Below are 25,172 nucleotides of genomic sequence, written 5' to 3'. Positions count from 1 at the left end.
CTCTTTCTTTTCTTTCTTTTCTTTCCTTCCTTCCTTCCTTCCTTTCTTTCTTTCTTTCTTTCTTTCTTTCTTTCTTTCGGTAACAGCCCTGTGTTGTAGTCCCAGACTCACTTTGTAATGCAGTCTGTGGTTCAAAACCTAAATGAAGGTTTAAATTAGAATCACCTTTCACCTATGTCCCATCAACCTGTTTCCCATTCTGCCCTGGTAACCGCTGTTATCTGTTTCCTGTTTGTCTTTCCTGAACTATTTGCACAAATAGGAGAAAGATAAGATGTTCTTACTCCATTCCCAGCAGTTTCCTCGCACAGATACCATGTGTGCGCGTAGCAGTTTTCACTTTGCCTTGACCAGCTGCTCTAGAGTGTCCTTGGCTGGCCCTGTGGTGGCCATTTAGGTTGTTCCTTCTCTTGTTGCATTGACGAGTTTTACAAGTGCGTTGTTTCGGGTTAGTCAGCCTTTAGGGTAAATCTGGAAAGTGGCATTCCTGGGACACAGAAGGTGTGTTCTGTTTTGGAGGTATTGCAAAATTCTACTCGGTGGGAATTGTTTTATGTGTCTTTTCTTCTACAGCCTTATCAATAAAATAGACTATGTGAGCTATTGAGTCTCTGCCAATCTGATAGGTGAAAATAGCTCTGCAGTTTAGGTTAAGTTTGTTTTTCTCTTGTTATGAGTAAGGCTGAGGCACTCAAAACATTTACTGAGTGAAAGAATGCCGCATGACTGCCAGCATGTACCATTGGCACCATGCCCTGCGGTCTTGTCATAGACCCTATTTGTTCTTAGGTCTCACAGTTTTGTTTCCCGTGGTTGGTTCTCTAGAGCCACGCACGGTACATATTTAAAAGATCATTTATTTCTAGTATTATTTGAAAGATGCTAACATTCATAGCAGTTTCAGGATGTTCCTTTTTAAAAAATAGAATTTTCTTATTTCAAACAGTTATTCATTAAACAAACCAAAACCAAAACAAAAACAAAACAAAAAAACCAACCACTATTCAGGCTAGTGAATGTAAGTGACCCAAATCTGAAACCCAAGAATGGTTAGCTTAGTTAGAAAAACTGGATCCTGCTGTAAATCCTCTCTCAGAACTTGTTCTTTCATTTAATGCACTGTGAACAGTTCTCAAAACACAGAATAAAAATGACCTTTTGTTTGGAAGATGAGGATAAGGTAACAGCAGTAGCATGTCTGCTAAGAAATGCCTTACCAACAGAGTTTGCTGGAAGAGGTTTACTTTTCTGTCTCTCGAAGGACTCCAAACGTGGGCTGGCCACCTGGGCATGTGATTGTTCATTTATAACAACAAAATGTGTTGAGTGTCTGCTCCTGTGCCAGGGACAGTTCTGAGCAACGAGGAGATGGTAGTTGTAGGATATGGGCTTGCAGTTGTAAGTAGAATGTGCAGGCATCCTTTTTTTTTTTTTTTTTTTTGAGACAGGTCTTCTCTGTGTAACAACTCTAGACTTGCTTTGTGGACCAGGCTGGCCTTGAACTCACAGAGATCCACTTGCCTCTGCCTTCCGAGTGTTGGGATTAGAGGCATGCGCCATCACGCTTATCTAGGCATACGTTTCAATAGTAGAAAAAAAAGTTTGTCCACATGTCGCCTCAGATCATCCACACCTCAGGTACACATGATGTGTACATCATACTTGGGAAATACTGCCTATAGTAGCAGGGCACCCCAGGAGTCCTTTACACTCTGCCGTGACAGTGGCATGGAGGTCACTTGGGCAAGGTGTCTGTGGGACACTGGAGGGTTGTTGGGAATGTCTGTCACAGCCTCTAGCTTGGTCTTGCTTCTGGGCTTTGTAACATTTACTGATATGGATGAAGGGTTGTGGAAAATGGCCCTTAATGCCTACAGAAGAACGTCAATTACCTGACTTTTCTACGTTGAGAATGGGCCTGAAGAAATTGAAGAAATGGAGTGTTGGCAACAAGTAGAAGCAAAGCGTCAGTCATTTGGTTTCTAGGCCAGGATTCACTCTTCACAACTATGAGGGGATGTTTGAAGAAGAGCAGAGAGAATCAGTCATAAAGAGTGGAAATGGGGGGCTGGGGAGATGGCTCCACAGATGAGAACTGGAGTTTGACTCCCTAGGATCTGCATCCTGGATGCTGGGTGAGCGTGTGGTGGTCCACCTGCATCCTGGATGCTGGGTGAGCGTGTGGTGGTTCACCTGTATCCTGGATGCTGGGTGAGCGTGTGGTGGTCCACCTGCATCCTGGATGTTGGGTGAGCGTGGTGATCTACCTGCATCCTGGATGCTGAGTGAGTGTGGCAGTCTATCTGCATAGCCTCAGAAGGCAGAGAGAGATCCCCAGAGCAGGCTGGCCAGCCAAACCAGCTGTATTGAAGAGCTCTGGGTTTGATTAAGACATCCTGCCTTGAAGAGAATAGTGGGAGACTCCTGACCTCAATCACAGGCCCCACAGGACCACACATGTGTGCGTGCTCAGTATGTACTCATGAAAGAAATGAGTGGAAATGGGAAAAGAGGAAGAAAGTTTCAATTAAAAAAAAAAGATTTATTTATTTTATTTATTGCACATGAATGCTTTATTTGCAGAGGAGGGCATCAGATCACATTTATAGATGGTTGTGAGCCACCATGTGGTTGCTGGGAACTTAGGGCCTCTGGAAAAGCAGGTGGCGCTCTTAACCACTGAGCCATCTCTCCATCCCCACCGAAAGTTTCAATTTTTAAGGGCTCAAATTAGAATGTACTGCAGAAGACAGGTAACAATTATAAAATTAAATCTGAAAAATTTGTAATCTGCTTCACTGGTATTTTTCCCCTTTAAGAGACTTTTACTTAATGTTTGCTTTTATATATTTTTCACTGATAAAGATAGCAGAGGGATCAGGTCCCTCGAAAGCATCTTGTATGCTTTACTAGAACTTTAAGGTTTTGCAGGGTTTAATGACCTTTCAGATCACTTACTGTCATTTTTTTTCTTTTCCAGAATTTTATAGAAGTGAAGTGATTAAGAATTCCTTGGTAAGTTTTTTTTCCGACAGGTACATGTGACACATCCTATAACCCCTGTTTCAGAAAACGTGAGTGGATTGAATTGAGGTCTGGTTCTTGTGTTACAGTGCATGGACATGTCTGCTCAGTTGTTCAGTCATTATTGAATTTTTTTTATTGCTGTTGAAAACTTTAATGTGTTAAATTGGCACCGTTCCAATTTATAAAGAGCTGACTAATTTTGGTTCAGTATTTATTTGGGCAAAATTGGTAAGAATAGTTTGTGCAGGGCCTTTGTATACAGGACCCATTTCTTGATGAGTATGCCTTCGCTCATTTAGAGAGCTGGACATGTCTGGCTGGCCGTGGCACATGCCTGTAACCCCAGGGTTAGGGAGGAAGAGACGGGAGGATTGTGAGTGATAAGAGTGGCCTCAGCTACACAGTGAGACCCTGTCACCAAAAAACAAACTACAAAGTATCCCACTGTTTTTCCATTTAGAAAAGTTTCTTTTAAAATTGTGTGTGTGAGTGTGTGTGTGTGTGTGTGTGTGTGTCTGTATGTGAGTATGCATAGTAGTCTTGATAATTGTTACCTGTTCTTGAGTTTTGTATGAATGAAAAATGTAGGGAGCGCCCTGTGTCCATTGTCAACTTGGTTGTCATGATCAGTCGGCCCTGTGTTTGACTTGTCTGTGTGTGTTCTACTGAGTGAATCTAATAGGTTTTCCATTTTCCCCCATGATGAGCACATTTGGCTTCTAGTCTGAGCCAGCGTGCGTCATGCTGCTGTGAATCTCCTCCTGGTGTCTCTACTGGAGCATGCATCACGCATGCCTCTCTCTGCGGTCTGACAGGAGCCTTGCTGAGGCTCCAGGTTACTAAGAGGGGAAAACAGTGGCAGAAACACCCCAGCCTTAGCAAGGGTTTGTCAGTAGAGCCTGATAAGTAGGAGGCAAGCATGGAAGGCTCCCTGAGGGAGAAAAGCTTGCACTGTGATCTAGTGCTCAGAGAAATGTTAACCAGTAAAAGAGCAGCTTGGGGGAGTCCAGGAAAGCTTCACCCAGGGGCCTGAGCTTCCTCACTCAAAGCTCAAGTTGGTCAAACCAGGAGCCCCTTTATTTTGTTTGTTACATGTTCCATCCTCATGGATGCTGTTGTCTATGTGGTTAAACCAAGTGCAGCGCTCAGAGTAAGTGGCCCACATCAGAGTCAGCTGATTGCTGGTGTCAGGTGGTGAAGGGGATGTAGACTGAGGGGAGCAGAGGGGAGCAGAAGGAAGCTCAGGAGCAGAGCGGAGCCTCCTCTCTGACTCCAGAGTTGGCCCAGAACTCTCCTGCAGGTTCTTAAGTTGTAGATGGGCGGAGGCATCTGGCGAGGTCCGGTTCCTTCCTGGCCGATCTGTGAAGGCTGCTTTAATCTTGTGCTAGTTTAACATTTGCTGTCATGTCCATTGGCTTGATTGTGCCTTGTTTGTATTTTACCAACCTGCTGGCAGCGCTGCTGGTTTGAGGTATTTGAACACTAAGTCTGAGCAATCACTGGCTGACCACTGAGCCTTACGAGAGGTAATCTCTAGAAATGTGGTTATGATGAGCATCAATCAGCCCAGACCACAGGCTGTGAGTGGTAGGGAGGGCCATTTAACTTCCTCTGTCTTGGGGAGCAGGCGTGCAGTAGAAGTGCATAGTTAGGCTACCCTGCTAAATCCCACAATCCATTCTGTCTCAGGCTCTTCAGTTGTAAAAACTGAAGCAGTGTTAACCTGGCAAGATGTCACGAGGCTTCAGCAGGGTAATGGTGGGCAGTTCTAGTGAGGGCGGTAGGGAAGCCAGGTGATGCCTGAAAGGGCTTGGCCACGTCACCCAGCTGTGTAGGCCGGCAAGCCTTCTTTTGCTTCCCTGAGTCTCTACAGTTGGGGCAGCTGCTCTTTGCTCCCTGCTCTCACTTGCGGCCTCACACCTCTAAGCCCTGGTAATATCATATTGCCTTTGCCTGGAATTCCTGACTTTACTCTGCTGCCATTCTGTTTGTTCTCTTAAAGTCAAGCTCCCGCACGCAGTCTCCCATGTCTTCCCTGCCCGGTAGCATTGATTGTTTCTTCCGTGCTGCTGTGTAACCTTTAGCATAATTCTGTCCCTGAACTTTCCACTGTTCCAGTGTAAGTATTTTTGTCTATATGGTACTGGGGATGAAACCCAGGGCCTTGCACTTGCCAGGCAGTCACTCTGCTTTTGGGCTGCATCTCCAGTGATAGAGCTGTTTAAAATGGAGAGGTAAGTTGGAGGTCCTTTGGGGTCATTGTTTATATGCTACCGCCCCCCTTTTGTTTGTTGAATTTGTGCTTGGGTGGCATGTGGCGTGATCACCCACACCTCTCCTCCAATTCCTTTCCTTTCCCTGAAGGAAACCCAGCAGCTATCCATTGCCAGCCGTCCAACTCCTCAGCTGGGGGTGCAACTTAATGAGTCGTGTGTCCCCGTCCGTTTCCCCACCCCCACCCCTGGTCTTGTGAAGTCTTGTGTGTGCTGTCACAGCCGCTGTGAGTGCTTGTGTGCAATGGCCCGGACACGTATGGTAAATACTGTTTGACTGTAGATGCCCAAAACCCTCTGCACCCCCTCTTCCTTGATGATTCCTGAGCCTTGGAGGTGGGGTTGTTGTATGGCTGTCCCAGCTAGAGCTGAGCACCGCATGTGTTCTTGCTCTCCGCATGGTGGCCAGTGCTGTGTGTGTATTAATCTGTGTGCTGGCTTGTCATAGCCATGTGTGTGTTGGATAAATGAGTGTTGTGGAAGCCGTGTCACAGAGAGTGAGAGCAAGTGCTTCTGTGAGGAGATTAAACCCCATTTCTGTTAATTGGACAGTCTTATCTGTTTATAATACCTTTTGTCTTAAAAAAGAAAGTGTTTGTTTTGCAAATGTCAGGGAGCAGGGGTCTGAGCGTGCCCGGTACACGTGGGCAGTCGGAAGACAGCTTGCAGAGATTGCTTCTTGTCTTCCACCATATGCGTTCTGGGCATTGGACTCAGGTTGTCAGGCTTGGTGGCAAATGTTCTCAACCACTGAGCCATCCTGCCAGCTTCCAGCCTTTATTTTTCATTTAGTTTATAAGTATGTGGGTGTTTTGCCTGCCTGTATGTCTGCGCACCATTTATGTGCCTGCTTGCTTGCAGAGGCCAGAAGAGGGCATCGGGTCTCTTGAAACTGGAGTTACAGGCAGTTGTGAGAGGCCTTGTTGCTGGGGATCAAACTTGAGTCCTCCAGAAGAGCAGCCAGTGCTCTTAACTCACCAACCCCTCCTTTGTTTTGTTTTTTTTGTGTTTTGTTTTGAACAAAATGATGTAGCATCTAGTGGGAATTCTTGTAATGAAGCCAGAATCTTCCTAAAGTATGTTTTAATTTCCATCAACAGAATCCAACGTGGAGGAGTCTTGACTTTGGGATAATGCCGGACCGCCTGGATACATCAGTGTCCTGCTTCGTGGTGAAGATTTGGGGTGGGAAGGAAGATGCCTATCAGCTGCTGATAGAGTGGAAAGTCTACTTGGATGGACTGAAGTACTTGGGTCAACAGGTAATTCTCAGAGTGACCTTTCAAAGGGCTGCCCTCTGCAAATTAACCTGTCGAACTTTTCTGTTGATTCTCTTTACATTTTCAGTTGCGCTAGATGCTAACATAAAGGAGGAAAATGTAAAAAAAATAAATTAGTGCAAGAGAAAAAAGATAACTTCCCAGGCATGGTGACACATGCCTATAGTCACAGCACTCAGGAGGAGTAGGCAGGAGGATTGCCTTAGGTCCTGGTCCACACAGAGAGTTCCGGGCTAGCCAGAGCCTTGTAACAGAACCAGGGCAGCAACAGACAAGGCTTGTGATGCTGTGTTTACTTACATTGTTACATTTGAATTTCAAAAAACCCCTTAGCTCACAGTGCAATCCTAGCACAGGGAGGCTGAGATAGGATCTCTGTAAGTGTGAGGCCAGTCTGGTAGACACTGAGTTTCAGGCCATCCTGTCTCAGGTAATAGAAACAAACACAAAGAACCTTTAACTGGAGAAACTCAGGCAGAAATACCCTAAGTGTGAGTGTGTATTTGTGTATGCTTTGTGTGCTTGTGTCTGTGACTTGATATGTTTTCTGTACTCACTGTTTGGCCTTGTTGGATATTTCCCCCTTGATTGTGAAAATTAAGTTGAAACAAAGAACCCTCCACTATCTCCCTTTCCATCTGGAGTAAGACTGTCTGCTCCTACACCGAGGATGTGACGATGAGTATGTCCTCTGGACTGGTCCCTGTCCAGCCTGTGGTGCCCTGTGACTGATGTTCCTCACTCTTAGACTCTCCTGACTAAGCGCAAGGGTAGCTCCCTCATCCTTTCTAATAGCTCCAGGATGCAGCCAGAAGTCTATCAGAACTGCGCATGAAACAACATCTATTTAGTGTCCCATAGAGAAGTTTTTAGAATTAATATTTAGAGCAGCTTTGTAAAGGTTCATATATTTGTCCTTTATTCCCCCATTGGAAAAATTGGAGCTTGAGGAAGTTTAAGAAAATACTTAAAAATTACTTAGTAGGGTGAAGCTAAGATTTGGATTCAGATGTCTCTAACTTAAAAATTCCTCTTTGGGGGCTGGAGAGATGGCTCAGGTCCTGAGTTCAATTCCCAGCAACCACATGGTGGCTCACAACCATCTGCAATGTGATCTAATGCCCTCTTCTGGCCTGCAGGTGTACATGCAGGCAGAGTACTGTATACATAATAAATAAATAAATAAATAAATCTTAAAAAAACAAAACAAAACAAAACTCCTCTTTGTAGCTAGGCATGTACGTGCCTTTTAATCCCAGTACTCCAGAGGTAGAGGCGGCAGATCGCTGTGAGTTCGAGGCCAGCCTGGTCTACAAAGTGAGTATAGGACAGCCAAGGCTACACAGAGAAATCCTGTCTTGGAAAACCAAAAACCAAGACCAAGCAAACAAAAAAACTCCTCTTTGCGCAGCCACAGAGGCATGTCTGAATGGCCATGGCAACCCTCCACTGTGGGGTGACAACCCCTTCTCTCTCGTGGCCCCCCTGCTACTACTGTCATAAGTTACCTTAAAATGTTAGCCATAGGTTGTTTATAAACATCCTTAGTGTTTTGGTGATGTTTGTTCAGTGTGTATATTCTGATACTTCTTTTGAAAGGAACAGTTTGGTTTTTTCCTTCACCCTGCTTCCCAGCTCGCACATGCCCTGCTGGTGGTCTGAAAACACCGTACTGTGCTCATGTCTAATGAGCTAATTTCAGCGTCAGCAGTCAGGGGTCTTCTTAGAAAGTTGGCTCTACAGGGAAGCACACGGGGATGGCGGAGCACAAGAAAAAGTGAGGTTTAAGCCAACCAGAAAGCTGTAATCAGTACAGGGAGCCCTGCCTTGTTTGTGAAATAGTGGCAAGAGCACACACTAGACATCGTCAGGTAAGTGGACTCACAAGCTTTAGAGAAGGAGAAACCAACGTGGGTTAGGGTGACAAGAATTAGGTCCCGTGCTTTCTCCCTATGTTTTTAATGTTAAGGACCCAGAGAGGTACAAGACACCATTTAAAATAGAGTTTAGAAAGTGCGTGGAAGCAGTGTTCAGACTAGCCCACTAGGGTCAGGGAGGGACTGTCGGAAGTGTCGGTGTTAGGATAGGCTTGTTGAGGTACAATGTGCAGCGATCAGTTCACCTTCTTACAGAGTAGATAGAGTGTTGGAGGCCTGGGCTTCATCCTCAACACAGCACTGCACTGCAGTACAAAAGCATGCAGTACAGTGAGTCTGAACTGTTTGTGGAGCTGAGTAACCACCACCATGATGAAGAAAGCTGCTGGGAATGTCACCTACTGTGCTGACAACTGTTGTCATTTCTTTTGGGTAAATACCCAGGAATGCAACTGTCTGCTCTTATGGTAAGAGTGTGTTGACATTTGTAAGGAACTGTAGGTGGCTTTTCAAAGTGAGCATGAAGGTCTCCATTCCCAGCTGAGACATGAGGCATTTCCATTGGCTTCACACCTTTGTGGATGTGTATTGTTCTTTTAAACTTTAGCCATTATGATGGTATAAAGTGGTATTTGCCAAATGGTGGTGGCACATGCCTTTGATCCTAGCACTTGAGTAGGCAGAGGCAGGGGGAAGCTCTGAGTTCAAGGCCAGCCTGGCCTACAGAATGAGTTCTAGGACAGTAAAGGCTAAACAGAGAAATCCTATCTTAAAAACCAAAAGAAACAGCCAAGGCCACACAGAAAAATCTTATCTTGAAAAAACCAAAACCAACCAACCAACCAAACAAAAACAAAGAAAAAAAGGAAAAAAAGTGGTATTTATTTTGATTTTTAATTCAGCTTTTCCTAATGATTCCAATCAATCTCCCCCCTCCTCCCCCTCTCCTGTGTGTGTGTGTGTGTGTGTGTGTGTGTGTGTGTGTGTGTGTGTGTGTGTGGTGTTGGTTTATACCTTTTGTTCAATCTTTAACGACACCTAGATCTGCTCCACTCTGTTGCTCACCTAGCCTGTGAGACCTGATTTCTTTGCTATCCCTTTGTTTAGATAGCGGCAGCGTGTGTGTCAGCGTGGGGATGGTGGGGTTGCAGGTGTCATGCTCTGGTCTCCGGCATAGGAAGAACTAATAGTGCATTTTCTCCCTTCTTAGATTCACGCCCGCAACCAAAATGAAGTCATTTTTGGGCTGAATGACGGCTACTACGGTGCTCCATTTGAACATAAGGTATGAGGACTTTCCGAATGCTCTGAGTTTTGGTTAGTACGAGCCTCGCACCTGGGAAGATGAACTCCAGAGAAGCACTGTACAAACAGAAGCATGTTTTGAGTGTCACTGTGAGCCTGCTATTTGGGGTGGCTTCGGACAGATGCCTTCTAGAGTGAGAACTTGTTTCTTAGGACATGTGAGCACTCCAAGTTTCTAAATCCCAATTGTATTTTCTCAAAGGGAAACCTGAGCTAGCTGTTTCCTCACTTGTACCCAGTTCTCTGAGGATTAAGAGAGTGGTGAGCTGGACATGGTGGCACAGGCTTGCAGTCCTAGCCACTTGGAAGGCTGTAGCAGGAGGATCACATGGGCAGGTCCTGCCCTGGTTCAGAGTGACTTGAAGGCCAGCCTGGGATGCCTGGTTGGGCCCTGTCTCAAGATGAAAAAAGGCCTGGATATTGCCGAGTAGCACGGGGCTTACCACCATGCTGGAAGCCTCAGTCCTGCCCTCTCCCCAAAATAGGCGTGGTGACTTGCGTTGAAATGGAATAGTTTAACCAAAATGTTTCAGTCATGTTTTTATCATTCCCATTAAGCGTAAGAAATCCAAATTATGCTGAGCATAATGGTGCACGCCACTAATCCCAGCACTTGGGGAACAGAGGCAGGTGAATCTCTGAGTTTGAGGCCAGCCTGGTCTACATAGAGAGTTCCAGGCCAGCCTAATACACATAACGAAATCCTGCCTCAAAAGAGAGAAAGAAAGAAACTGAGGTTGAAGCTGGTTTGTAGTTATGTATGTAGTATGCAGCTGTCTCTGCAGCAAACAGTGAGAAGAGAGAGGCAAGGGCAGAGGAGAGTCCACTCTTAGCAAAGTCCTTCTGTGAGCGTCCCTGGGACAGGGGACTCAGCATCTTTCTCTTATTTAATGACCACAAGCCACTGTGTGGTTTGCTCTCTCCATTTCATAGCCGTGGGAACTGATCGAGAGGATGAACTTCACAGGGCCTAGAGAGTGGCTGAGCTCAGTCAGATGTTAGGTTACATGCCCTGAGTCTGCTTTCCCCACTCTGATTAGTTTTTTCAAAAACAAACCAAACCAAAAGCAAAAGCAAAAGCAAAACCAAACCAAAATAAACCAAACCAAAACAAAAACCCCTCCCAAACTTCTGTAAAGTCCACACATTGCTTTTGCTCTGAGCCCCTATTGTTTCATAATCTCGGTGATCCGGATACCACTGCTTGGACGCCCTGTCATTCCACAGTTTGCTGAGTGCCCCTTCAGGGTTAGCTCCTGGACTCACGCACGGAGAGTGCAGTGGTGAAGATGGGCTTGGTGCAGAGGCACACCTCTTTTCCAGCTACTCGGATAAGGCAAGAGGATCCTGGGCCCCAGAATTCAAGACTGGCCTGTACTGGTGCCATGAGAAAAGTGCTCCTGGGGATTTGGATCCTAAAGTTATAATCCAGATTATGAATAGAAAACAGTTATGTGAAAGGCATGGGTGCTGAGTGGGGAGAGCGTTCCTGGAGAGGAGGCTAAGGTTGAAAGGCCACGACATGGAAAAGGGTCATGGTGTGTCTTAGGGCCTAAAGGAAGTCAGGGTAGCACCAGGCAGGCCACCACATGGACTGTTTAGGGATTTTATCCACAGAACAGGCGAGTGCTTTAACTAGGTTTATGTAATGGCTTCGCTCTGCCTTGTTTCAAAGAGCAAGAGCGTCTGTGGGGAGACAGTGTGAAGGACTTTGCAGCACAGCAGTATGAGATGCCGAATGGACCATGGCAGGGCAGGACAGGAGAAGAGGGATGGCATCCAGTGCCAGGCATGTGCTAGGCAGGCGCTTTACCACTGAGCTACACACCCAGCTCAGAAGACAAGAGTTAGGGTTGTAGGAGAGAAAATCATTAGGATTTGTTGTGGCTTGCATTTGAGGTAAAAAGGAGAGAGAGAGAGAGAGAGAGAGAAAGAGAGAGAGAGAGAGAGAGAGAGAGAGAGAGAGAGAGAGAGAGAGAGATCAAGGGTGACTTTGGATTCTGGCTTGAAGTAACTGGATCGATAAAGATGAAAGCCACAGGACACTTTGGGACGTGGTGGGGCGGGGAGCACAGATCCTGGGTAAGATATGGCCACAGGAGTGCGCAGTGTCCATAGACTCCAGTGTTGATGGAAAGTAGCCATTTGGAGAAACTGAACCATAAATGTGGGGCAGATGGCAAAGTCACCAAAGTCACAGCAGTGTGTGTGACACAGGCTAGGAAAAGGAAGTACAGTGGAGAAGAGGGGCTGCAGAGCTCAGCCTTGAGGACCCTGACTGCTGGAGGCCAAGCAGAGAAGGGGCCAGTGGAGTGACCAAGGAGCAGCAGCCTGGAGAAGGGAAGAGAGTGTGCTGCAGGGGAGTCTCAGAGGCCAGGGCTCTTGTTCTATTTCCTTCCATCTCTTTAAACTTGTGGGGGTTGGCTGTTTTTGTAGCTTTGTTTTATTTGCTTGTTTAGATTTATTTATTTATTATGTATACAGTATTCTGCCTACATCTGTGCCAGTACGCCAGAAGAGGGCACCAGATATCATTGTAGATGGTCGTGAGCCACCATGTGGTTGCTGGGACTTGAACTCAGGATCTTTGGAAGAACAGACAGTGGCTCTTAACTTCTGAGCCATCTCTCCAGCCCTGTTGCTTTGGTTTTTTAAAGGAGATGGAGGAGGCGAGTAAACCAAGGACTTCAAACTTGCCTTTTGTACCTGAGCAAATGGAGCGGTGTCTTTAGAAGTACAACTCCGAAAGGCCTCCCTCTTTATTTCTGGCTTCGTCTTCTGAGTTCCTGCGGCGTTTGCACATCTGTCAGCTCTCCTTTGCCAGATATACTGCTTTGTTGGAAGCCTGTCCTTCCTCCCTCTCTGTGAGCTTTGTAGGGTTAGATTGACAAGCACAATGCTGACCCCCACTCTCTGCCTCAGTTCTTGGGATATCATATTTGCTTTGTAAAAACCTTTGTGATTAAGTCAGAACAGGGAGGCTGTGGTTGCTCTGCTGTTTGCCATTCCCAAGCATGGCTGTCTTGGTGCGGTGACTCACCCTGCAGCTGGTCCCTAACTCTTCACCCTGCAGAGACAATGGGAGCAGTAGGAGCCAGTGTCTACTGAGCATTTCAGTGGTAAGACCTTTGTATCTCAGGAACCCCATGGCAGAGAGACTGATGGTTGGTGAGGTTCGGGGTGGCACCAGTACCTGACTTCCCTCTCTGAGTTTCAAACAAGCTCAGACAAGGCAGTAACAGGTAAATGGGGCTCAGAAGGTGGCTTGATAACAGGTAAAACTGACTGGGAAATGTTGCTTAAATTTTGTGACTCCAAGAGCTTGCTGTAACTAAAAAGGCTTGTGTGTATTTCCTCCTGACCCTCCTCTTCCCTCTAAAATGACAGTGCAAGTGGAAATGGAATTGTCCTGTTGTAGACCAGAGCCAGCCCTCTGGGCCAAGCAGGGTTGTGTGCTGTAGGCGGCTCCCCGTGATGTGGCAGCCAGGAGGAGCTGAGCCATGCATGCCCAGCCCTTCAGAGCTTCAGAGCTCTCGTCACAGTCCAGAGGGATTGGGAGCGGTTCTCTCAGGCTGTGGACTAGGGTATTTTTCTCCTTTGTAAAAGCTTGGGAGTGTGGAATGAATAGCTAACCCTAACAGTAATAACAGGAACCAATATTTAGTGAGCACTTTTTCAGTTCCCGGCACTAAACACTTTCCATTCTTTACTGTGCTTTAAGTCCACAGTTGTTTATCTATAGCAGAGAAACTGGTACAGAGAGGTTAAGTAACGTTCCCGAGATTGGATAGCAGCTAAATAGCAGAGCTGGGACTCAGAAGCAGATGGCTAGGAACTGTTTATTCTGTATGTGCTTGCTATGTGCGTTTCATTGTATTCTGTAGTCATCCAGGTAATTAGCTTTGTCAGGTTAGAATTCTAGCTCATCTTGTACCTTTAGCAGATTTCCAAGGAACACTTACTATCAGCTGAAGTTTAACAGCATTATTTGAAAAGATTTATTTATATTAATTTTGACTTTGTGTCTGTGTGCATCGGATTGCAGGTGCCTACAGAGTGAGTGTGTGTGTGTGTGTGTGTGTGTGTGTGTGTGTGTGTGTGTGTGTGTGTGTGCTTGCGCACGCACGGGCACGTGTTTCTATAGAGGATACAGGAGCAAATACAGGAGCCTACAGAGACGGGATGTGCGTCGGCTGGAGCTGGAGTTACAGGTGGTTGTGAGCTGCCTGATGAAGGTGCTGGGAACTGAACTCTGGTCTTTAACAAGAGCATGTTTAGTGTGCGCTTACTATCCTGGGCCATTTCTCTAGCCCAAGAAAGCATAGTTTTAATCTTTTTTTTAAAGCTATAGGCAGGCTTTGTGACTATTCATGCATATATTAAGACTGTCTCCTCAACAAACAAAAAGCAAAATTGGTCAAGTCAAAGAAAGGTAGAGACTTACCTAAAGCCATCAAGCATGTTAATGAAGATTTCTGGAACAGGGCTAGGATAAAATCTCAAAAAAGTGTGCAGAAGCCAACACTGCAGAAGCTCCCCTGTGGGGAGTGACTGATGATTACAAGAAGGTGGCTCCTCGGGCACAGTGAGCGCTCCGGGCTGATACACAGTCTCCCTGTTTGAAGGAGGTGGGAAAGAAATGCCAGAACTTTAGAAAAACTTGAAAGGAGAAACTTTTACAAGTTACCAGAGACAAGAATTTTTACTAATGAGAGTGATAGTGGCCCCTCTGCACCTGCAGCAGGCGCCAGAAGTCTTATCTGACAAGTGAGCAGGCAATCCTGTCTCCAGTACAGTTCTAGGCAAAAGCACTGCGCTTTACAGCCCACATTTTACCATCAGGAATAGCCCTGAAGGGATGATGTAGGATGTAAGAAAATATGAAGTATGTAAAAATGGTCCAGACAGAAGAAATTGAACTATTGGCTATAATATATGATAAAAGACAAAAATCCAATACATGTCATATACAATACCTTTTGATTGCAGCAACAAAGCAAGAGAGATTTAGGAGAGGAAGGGTTTATTTTAGCTCATGGTTTGAAGGAATACAGTTGATTATGACAGAGACATGGCCACGGGAATCCACAATCAGGCAGTAGAGAGAGCAAATGTTGCTGCTCAATTCACTTGCTACTTTGTTGCTGTCTTACTCATTTTGAGAGCCAGCCCATGGGAGGCTGACTGAGGAAGGGGGTGAGTTATTGTCCTCTGGACACCTTACCTATGCTTTTAGGACTCTCCTGAGACCCGGCTATGTAGGCATGGTCTCTACTCTCTGCTGTCAGTAAGACTCACAGTTACAGCAGAAAGGTAGGAAAGCGTGCGGCCTGAGGAGCAGCCTCAGCGAACTTAGAGTGGGAAGCAGGAAGAGTTCGGTGAAAGCCGCTTTAACTGTTGAAGACAGTGCCACCATTAAAGAGAAACTTTGAGCTGTGCCAGGCAGCATGACATGTCACAGTGCTGGTATGTTAGGTGACGGGTTGAGAGCGAGGTCATCCATTTGTGTGACAGGAGGCTAGAGACAGTAAGCAGCTGTAGGACTTGGGAGAAAATGGTTGGAAGTAGAGGTAGGAATGTTGGGAAATAGTTTAAAGCTAGCCTCTGCTACAGAGAAAGTTTGAGGCCAGCCTGAACTACATGAGACTCAGTCTCAAAACAAAAAACAAACACAAAAGGCATATTTAAACCTATGTGTACATGTTCAAAATAAAAGAATACCCGGTAAATGCTTTAAGTTTCTAATTAGCAAAGGGAAGTAGAGGACTGGGAAGAATTAAAAAAAAAAAAAAAAAAAAAAGAGACTGCTTGGTAGTATTGAATGTGATGGACCATAGGGGCAGCAAAGAGTCCACAATATTTGTGGTCCTAGTAATCATGAGTGGATGGTGAGACAGTTAAATTGCTAAGGTGACAAGGCTTTGAGAACATTACACTTTTACAAGCAGGCATTCTGGACCAGAGTTTGCAGGGACCTTGTGTGGCTTTTGCTGCCTGCTACAGAGCCCTGCGTAGCTCACTCAGGGCAAGGCTCTGAAAACCACACACCATGAGTTGTGACCGAGTGTTCAGTCCCTTGCTCAATCCCCTGCTGGCCTCACTGAGGGTTATTTGGTTCTGATCAATTTTGGGTAATGCCATTTATTTGACAACTGTGTGCACACTTGCAACATAACCAAATCTTTGAGTAAATAATTAAAATCTTTATCGTTGTAAAAATTATTTTTCCCTCTATCTCTCTGTTCACCACCCTAGCATTAAGCACCTACTGCATACCTATTAAACTAAGTATGGTAGGATTAAAAAATGTAAAACACAGATGAGCAGTCATTCTTTTTTTTTTTTTTTTTTTTTAAATTTCCGAGACAGAGTTTCTCTGTGTAGCGTTGGCTGTCCTAGACTAGCTTTGTAGACCAGGCTGGCCTCAGACTCAAAGAGATCCACTTGCCTCTGCCTCCTGAGTGCTGGATTAAAGGCGTGTGCCACCACACCTGGCTTGAGAAGTCATTTTTGTTCTGCGTTAAAGAGGCAACAGTGTGTATTGCAGACCCTGGTCTGCACTGGGTTGACTAAATGTTGTTCTTTTGAAGAGTGAGTTGCTTGGGTTCTACTGATGAGGCAGGTAAATTATCAAAGAACTTTAAACAAACCCCGGAGACTCCAGGACCATTGTGGTATGAGGGCTATGGCTGGGAGAGTGGCTGCTGGATGTTGTTGGAAGGTGGGTGATAAAAAGGCATATACTTGCAGCCTTTCGGATGTCCATTCAGGGCTTTGCCTGTAATGTATTCAGGTCGGCTCACCTGGCCTGGGTTTCCATTAGGCAGCTGCTCTTTTGGGAGGTTGTTGGCTACCTCCTTGGGTGACTGAGAACCCAGGCTTTGGAGTTAGATTGCTGCTTCTTACTGAGGAGACCCTGGGAAAACTGGTTCTGTTTCCTTATCCATAAATGCAGCAAACCATCTGTGCTTTAATCCTCAGCTGCCTGGGAATTGAAGATGATAGTGTCGATGACAGAGCTTGCATGTGACTTCAGCAGCAAGTGGGAAGTGATCCTCACTAGGCTCTAAGCCCCTGTTGAGTGCCTGCACCTTGCATGATCGCCATTGTACTGTACTGTATTGGCACAGTGTTCCCAGCCCGAGCCTGGCATGCTTTGTCGATGCAGGTGACAGCTTTGCTTAGGACCGTCATACTATTGGGAGTTAAAAACTCGAGAGGGTGGTGTATCTCTTTCAGTCTAACTCCCTTGAGCTTAAACTTGTGGCATTTAACTCACCCTGGTGGGACACTTAAATAATCTGGCCTTGACAAATTGCAAGGATTTTTTGGAGTACAGGATTTTTTTTTTCCCTCATACCAAAATCTGCAAAAGCAATATCCATAGGGGTCCAGTAGGTGGCGATGCTTTCTCACTTTAGTGAAAAGAAACTTGGAACAGGAGTGGAATTCAAGTCAAAAGGATCAACGTTTTTCAAATGAGAGAAACATAGACTGAAATAGGAACTTACTGATGAGTTTTACAAATATGAGCACATAACCGGTCATCTTGAGTAGATGGTGAGGCTGACATTGGATGAGGGACTGAGGGACAAAAGCAAGCTTCCAGATCTATCTGAAGCCTGGACAGATCAGAGTTCCTTATTGTATATATTTCAAGGCAGCTGCACCTTTGAAATGTAAGGAGCTCTGACTTGTAATCCCAGCTTTGCTCTCCAACAGTGTTTATTTAACAAATCACTTAGCCTCCCTCAGCTTTAGATGCTTCTCAAAAGCCAGGAAATCCTGGTTTGCTTCAGGGAGCCAGGCATGGCAACATGCACTGGTGATCTCAGCAGGTGTGAGGCTGAGGCAGGAGGAGCTCAAGTTCAAAGCCAGCATGGGCGTCATCATAAGAGCCTGTCTTAGAAACAAACAAACAAACAAACAAACAAGAACTGCCTGCTGTGATGGTGCTCACCTTTAATCCCAGCATTCAGGGAGGCAGAGGCAGGCCTGGCCTACAGAGCGAGTCCAGGACAACCAGGGCTACACAGAGAAGCCATGTCTTAGGGGAGGAAAAGGCAGGAAATCTTAGAATTATTTGTCTGTAACCCAGGGTGAGGAGCATGCGCCTGCTGGGTATGCAGTAGGTAGCCACCATGAAACAGAAAAGGCTGGAAAATAGGATGAGCTGTGGCCCAACTCGGGGTCAGAGCATGGCTCCACCTCCTTTTAGACATGGCTCCACCCCTTTTTAGATGATTTTTCTTCATTATGCCCTGTCACCTGTGCAAAGGTGACAGCTCTGCTGCTCTTTTTTTCTTTCTCTTTGAGATTGCTTCTGTCACTTTGTTTTCTTAGCTGTGAGGCATGCTGACATCATCTTTGACTGACAGCTGCTGAAGCAGACAAGTGTGGGTGTTTTCACATTCATGAGGGGAATGTTGGCGCCTGCAAAGGTGAAGAGGTTTTCCTTGAACTGGCCTTCGAGGACTGAGGGTTGGACAGTGGCTGTTGGCTCTTGGCCATCATGTCAGCAGACCTAACTTGAAGGCAGAGCACATCCCAGCCAGCAGTACACAGCAGAGCACTTAGAAGCCGGCACCTGAGCTTGAGTGATGCGGAGCTGGGTGGCAGATCGTTTCTGCTCAGGCTTTCTTTGTTATGACTATATATGTTTTGGCTTCATGTATGTAAGCTCTCCACTTGGAACTTGAGTTATAGATGGTTATGAGCCACCATGCAGGGGCTGGGAATCGAACCTGGATCCACTGAAAGAACAGTAAGATGCTCTTAACTGCTGAGCTATTTCTCCAGCCCTGAAAAACTGCAAAACTTTTCAAAGTTGTTCTTATACATATTTCAGTCCATCATTGTCTGTACACACACACACACACACACACACACACACACACCACCACCACCACCACCACCACCACCATCACCATCAGCACCAATAGAAGAAACGGACTGGACAGATCCTCTGATGTAAACCCAGGGTCCGCTTGCTCCTGAACCATCCTTGAAGCACTACTGAATCAGGCAGGTGCAGAGCTCTGAAAACTTCCCATTGCTGGTCTCACTGCCAAGTAATTTAAATGTCAGACACTGTGTGTGTTTTCATTTAATATGGAGCCACTCCACGAGACAGCCCTTCTCAGTGAATGAACAAAGTGCCTCGGAAGAAAATGTGAAGCTGCGGACCCAGGATTGCCCAGCCAGGAGGTTAGCAGCCGGCTTCATTTGCGCTCTGGCCCGACTCACTTAGAAGCTCGTTTCTCTGAACTGGGCCTCGTGCATCTGCGTTTCCTCCCACTTCAGATAGTGTGTCAGAAGGCCAAGTCTGTATCTTCACATTTAATTGGAGGTGTCCACCAGCTGTGCAGTGAGCGAGCTGCAGGGGTGCGCTCAGGCCAGTGCTTTGAGCAGTGTCAGGGCCTCGTTAGGCAGCTTTGAGGTCTTATTGAGGAGACATGCAAGGAACTCAAGCTGTCAACCCACCCAGACCCACTGAAGTCACACCCATTAGTCACTGTATTTGGCTTCCCTCTGGCTCCCCCACTCCCCTTTTTTCTTGGATCAAATTAACTTTTTTGACAGCTGTTTGGAAACTAGTCTTATCCTGTAATTTATATTTATAAATCCTTCTGCTACAGTGTGGTCCCCACTCCCTGCCTTCATTGAAGCCAGAAGAGAACCTGGGAAAAGGCCACACTTCCTGTGATGAGTTTGGAGGCTCTTGTCTTCTCGGCCCAGTTTTTGAGCTTTTGAGAATTGTAAGGCCAGGAGATGGAAAGGCAAGCGTGGTGCTTGGTGGACGTGGTTTAGATTCCTGGGAAGTAAACAGAAACAGCTTGAGGTTTGTCCTCCCAGGGACGTGGAGTTCAGCCTTCCGTCTGTTTAAAACCCTGGGGCTTGTTTGCTCTTCTCTTTCAGATTAGATTTGCAGTGAGGACATTCTTGACTCTGAACGGTTAGTGCGGTTTAAGCTCTTCTGCAGGCTGCTGACCCCTTAACCCTGGCTCCTCATCTGTCCAGTAGTGCCAGTTAACTGGCTGTCACTGTCGCCCGCTCTTCCTCCTCTCACTTCTATTGTCTTCTCCCCAGTTACAGTAGACTTTGTATGAACTCTTTCTGCCTTTAAAGCATATGCTCCCTTGCAGCTGATGTTATGTATTTCATGGGTGTGTGTGTGTGTGTGTGTGTGTACCCATTGTATATGTATGGGAATGGAAGCTGGGGTCAATGACAAGTGTCTTACTTTACTGCTCTCTACATCCTCCTCCTCCTCAGGGACCAGGTCTCTCACTGACCCCAGAGCTTATCAGTTGGCTAGGCTGGCAGTGGCCCTCCTACCCCTCTACCCCAAACCCAGTTACAGACACATACAATTGTGCCTGGCTTTTCTGTTAGTGGAAGAAACTGAACTCAAGCCCTCCTGCTCGCCTGGCAGGCACTGTACTGACCAAGGGGTCTCCCCAACCCCTGTGTCTCACTTTTATGGTCTCAGGATTTAGTGTTTTCTCTGCTTGGTGCATATTTTTGTCCACAAGTGAAGGAAGTTAGCCAGAGCCATATTCCTGCCTCTGCTCTACTGTAAGATAGACCCTGCACGCAAGCGCTGGCCACTCTGGCAGGGCCCTCCTGTCCTCCTGAAGCAGTGACACTGAAGGCACTTCTTATCTGCTGTCTGCTTGAGAACGTTTACAGTTGTGATTTCTTACCTTAAAAGTGCCCCACGAGCAGGAGCCTTCCTCAGTGCTCCCAGTGTTCTTTAAGAGGTAATCAGTGTTTAGGACTCAGCATCTTCCCCTACAGTGCTGTCCTCACTGTGCAGTGCTTCTCACTGCTTCCAGAGAGGAAAACCGTGTCTGAAACTGTGGCCAAATTGGGGCAAGGGGATGTCCATATTGAGCTCAGTGTCTGAGAAGAGGTCTCCCCTCCCTCTTCAACAGCTCGGCATCTGGGCTTCATCAGAGCTCAGGCACAGGGTGTCCAAGGCCTGCAGACACTTAGCAGAGCCACTTGCAGTTTTCCTCAGTTTCAACTTGGCCAGCACTTGAAAGCGCATTAGTGTCCATGCAAATGTGCACATGGGACCCAGGCCGGCTATGGATTCAGCAGGTAGCCATCCATGCTACACACTGTAACTGTAGGAAGGACACTTCCTCATCTGTGGGACAAGCCACCAGCTTTGCTTTGTTATCTTTTGTTTTTTTCTCCTTGCCTATCTAATTTCTTATTTTGTCCAGTTAGGTGAGGCTGGGCTGTGCAAGGTTCACTTGCCACAGGGTGACAGTATTCGGAATACTGGTGCTCACGCTGGGAAAGCCTACAGTGGAGTGCTTGTGCTAGTCCCCGAGCCCCGCCTGACTTTTGTTCTTAGCTCATTGTATCTTATCTTTTTTAAAACTTTGTCTGTGTGTGCATGCGCACGGGGTGGGCTGAGGGTGTTTGTGTGTACCCTTGGAGGCAAGAAGCGGGCACTGGGTTTCCTGGAGCGGGAGTTACTGGTGGTTTTGAGCTTTGACTTGCTGCTAGGAGCTCAACTGTGGTCCTTTGTGTCCCGCCCAAGTCTTTTCTGGGCAGCTGGACTTTGGTCAGGTGAAGTATTTCAGAGACGGGGCATCCCCCTGGCTCAGATCGGACAGGTTTTCTCCCCTCCCCCACTCGGTGCCCTAATTGGTGACTAGAACCAATGTCCACCCCCTCTCTTAGGACAGAAGGGTTGTCTGCATCATCCCCTTTCTCTGAACTAGTGCTGCTAGAGCCTGCCAATGTGGGTTGTTCTTTTGTTGTTGTTGTTTTGTTTGGTTTGTTTTTTGGCATTTCTAAGATGTGATGTAGTTACTTGTTTCAAATCAAGGCAGTAGCCTCTGTCTTCACTAATTTGCTTGCACTGTCTTGACAACATCTGATTTCTTTCTAAACCCCCTTCCTGAACATTTTCTCATGCTAAAATTTGCCCCTATCACTTAGACATTTCCCTAGGACAGCTCTTTTGCTCTCCTGACGCCTGGTGTTTCCCTCAGCGCCCTTACTGGGAGGTCCTGATTGTCTGTGGACTCATCTCTTTCTTGTCCAGCTGTCCTGTGTGTGAAGGCAGAGCAAGTGGTTGCCGTCGGTACAGTTCACTGCCGGTGTGTAGCACTGCACCTGGCATGTAGTGCTTGGTGGTTTAATAAATGCTTGCTCGGGGTGGGTGGGTCTGACAGGGACCCCGTGAAGTCTGATGGGATGCACTACTTGGTTGTCAGCAGTTGTGAAACTTCTTGCCCAGAATCCAGTTGGTTTTGCTTGGTGGTTTCTGACCATTCCTTACAGACACTTGTCTCCAAGTTACTGTACTGTAAGCCTTTTGGCTTCCAGATTTATTTTTGTCCAGTTTTCTACGTCTTCATTAGCTATGTTTCATTTGTCCCAGGCCTCATGTCTCTAGTGCTGTTTGACTTTCTTGCTACCCCGACCTTCTCCCTCCCTCCCTCTTACCTTCTCTCTATTCAAGCAGCTCAGCCTACCACTCAGAGGGCTGGAATGCTGCCCTGGTTTCCTGGTGGCCTGTGGACTCTGCTGCCTGTGTGCGCCCGTTGCTTGAAAGTTGTATAGAGAAAATGTTGCCGTATTCTGTCTGTGTGTCCCCCATCCTCTGGTCTGATTGTCATCCCTCCCCAGCCTGGATGCCCTGCACTGTGCTCCATCCTAGCTTCTGTCTCTGCCTCCCTCCCCTTCCCGTTGTTGGGTCAAACTCTCAGCACATACTCTGTATGTGTGTGTGTATGTGTGTGTGTGTGTGTGTGTATTTTACTTAGGCTCTTAACTGGCATATGTGCTTTTTGAGGATGGTGAGAAACAAGCCTAATGTTAGGTGTTTAGTAAAAATTAAAATGAATAGATGAGCATATAAACTGATTGGCTTGACAAGTAGTTATTCTACCAAGTGAGCTTATTTTTTCCTTCCTTTCTTCCTCCTTTTTCTTTCTCTCTCTTTTTTTTCTTATTTATTAATATATTTTTGAGACAGGATCTTTTTTTTTTTTTTCTGAGACAGGGTTTCTCTGTGTAGCCTTGGCTGTCCTGGACTTGCTTTATAGACCATGCTGGCCTTGAACTCACAGAGACCTACCTCTTCCCTTCCTCATGCTGGGGTTAAAGGCTTGCACCCAAGCACAGCAAGTGAGTAATTTCTGTATTGCTTTTGTATTGTTCAGATTATAAGGACTGCTAAAACGCTCATGTTTTTCAAGGTGACCTTGCCAGGAGCACTAACATAGCATACATTCTGTGTGGTCTGTAAACCAATAATGATTCATTTTTACATTTTCAAGAGTTTGAAAGACGAAACAAAGAAAAATGCGTTCCAGATATGACAGGGATCTGCAAAGCTGAATAAGCTATCTGAGTTTTAGTCATGCCCCACAACCTCCTCCCTGCGTCAATACTGGGGGTCAAACTCAGGGCCTCACCTGCCACTTAGCTATACTCCCAGCCTCAAAAATACCCTCTGACCCTTTATGGAAGAAGTTTGCTGACTGCTAATCTAGAAATACACTTGCCCTGCCTGGAGCGGCTGCTCGCAGGAGATGTGAAACTGCTTCTTCACAGCTCTGCAGTCCTCACCAGGACTGTACAAGGAAATCCTTAGGCCTGGCTTCCCAAGAGTTTTGAGTGGCATGCAAATCTTTCCTGGCGCTTTGGCACTTGGCAGTATCTCCTACAGATAACCAGGTACAAATGAGCTGTTTCTTTCCGTTATAAGCCCTCACCAGAGCCCGGAGGATCGCACAGCTGGCCCAGTTAGATGTCATTCAGAGCGAGGCTCTTAGCATATTGGAAGAATGTTAATTGCTAAGTGGGGGCTGAAGCCGAAGGCCTTCGTAATGCCCTTAAGCTGCTTTAAATGTACCTAGACTGAGAATTTTAGAATCGGAAAAGGTCCGGGAGATCATCAAGTTTAGCATGGGCCTTAAGAGCAGGGGCTTCAAGCCAGACTGTGTGGCTCTTCCCCTTAATCCTCCTGTGTCTCAGTTTCCTCACCTCTAAAGTGGGGCTAAGAATAGCGCCTAGCCATCGGGCCTGCACGTATCAGCAGCAGATGTGAACCTTTCCCACAGCAGCGTCTGAGCGGCAGTGCTGACTATGAAACAGGACTCTCGGAGCATGCGCATGTCCACAGCATTCACGTTTCATTAATGATTTTAGGAGTTGTCTCATTTTGTAGTTACAGACACTGAGGACTAGAGGAGCTACAGTATTTCCTTCCTTACCTGACAGGCAGAGTAAGCTAAAGGCGGGCTGCAGCTTTTCTGCTCATTGTTCCCACGTGTTGCTTGGAGATGGGTGTTTAACAGGTGTGGATTTAAATTGTGTCTGTTCGTGAGCTTGTATGTGCATATGTGTGTGCATGCACGTGGAGGCCAGAAATAGATGCCAGTGTGTTCCTGTCAGTTTCCATCTTATTTTTTGAGACGAGGCCTGTCACTAAACTTGGTGCTCACAGATCCAGGTCGGCTGGCTGAGAACCTCACGGAGCCTCCTGTTGCCACCTCCCTCATGCCGGTGCTGACAGTCCCGTGCTGCTGTCCCAGGCTTTGGTGTCAGTACTGGGCAAGCGCTTCACTGACTCCTGGCCTTTTACTTTTACTTTTCACACAGGATTTCACCCAATCGTGCCTTAAGCGTGAAGCTCTGTCTCAGCCTCCTAAGTGGTGCGGTTATGGTATGGTGTCATCATGACTGGCCTGGGTGATTACAAAATATATTAGATTTATTTATTTTACTTTATGTGCTCAAATATTTTGCAAGCATGTATTTATGAATAATACATATGTGTCTGCTGGATTCCTTGGAGCTCAGGTTATAGATGTTTGTAAGCCAACCATGTGGGTCCGAGGGATGAAACCTAAGGCTTCTACAAGAGCAGCAAGTGCTCGTAACGGCCAAGCTGCCGCTCCGGTCTCTAGCTGGTGTGTGTGTGTGTGTGTGTGTGTGTGTGTGTGTGTGTATTCCTTTTGAGACAGAGTTTCTCTGTGTAACAACCCTGGCTGTCCTGGACTCACTCTGGAGCCCAGGCTGGCTTACAAGATCCATCTGCCTCTGCCTTCCAAGTGCGGGGATTAAAAATGTGCGTGCCTGACTCCCTGGATGATTTCTAATAACTAGAAAAAATATTGGGCAGCTTTTTGTGCAATATAAGAAAACTAAGTTATTTTATGGTTAATTAATACCATTGCCTCCTGCCTGCCCTGTTTTTCCTCATCTGCCTTCATGAGACATACATTATTTCATAGCCATTTCTTTTAAAATTGAAGTGCTGTTTATGTGACCGCTGCCTCCATCAAGTTCACAAGCATTTTATTATTCTAAAGAAAACTTAGGGAGCTGGAGAGTGTTTCCTGCTCTTACAGAGGACATGAGTTCAGTTCCTAGCA

The 25,172-nt window shown here is 46.4% G+C and overlaps 1 protein-coding gene and 1 long non-coding RNA gene across 2 annotated transcripts in view; one reads left to right on the top strand and one right to left on the bottom strand.

The window, feature by feature from the left end:
- The window catches only part of UVRAG (UV radiation resistance associated), a 260,496-nt gene that overhangs the window by 28,777 nt on the left and 206,547 nt on the right, over positions 1-25,172 (top strand). The window contains exons 3-5 of the mRNA XM_084773991.1: positions 2,981-3,015; positions 6,401-6,562; positions 9,668-9,742. Coding sequence (XP_084630117.1) covers positions 2,981-3,015; positions 6,401-6,562; positions 9,668-9,742 — 272 coding nt within the window. The remainder of the gene's footprint in view (positions 1-2,980; positions 3,016-6,400; positions 6,563-9,667; positions 9,743-25,172) is intronic.
- The window catches only part of LOC311593022, an 88,414-nt gene that overhangs the window by 28,440 nt on the left and 34,802 nt on the right, over positions 1-25,172 (bottom strand). The window lies entirely within an intron of this gene.

Source organism: Acomys minous (assembly GCF_964271855.1).
Source record: "Acomys minous genome assembly, chromosome: 2".
NCBI classification, from domain to species: domain Eukaryota; kingdom Metazoa; phylum Chordata; class Mammalia; order Rodentia; family Muridae; genus Acomys; species Acomys minous.
The sequence above is the reverse complement of the archived record's forward strand: the minus strand, read 5'-3'. Positions and strand labels throughout refer to the sequence as shown.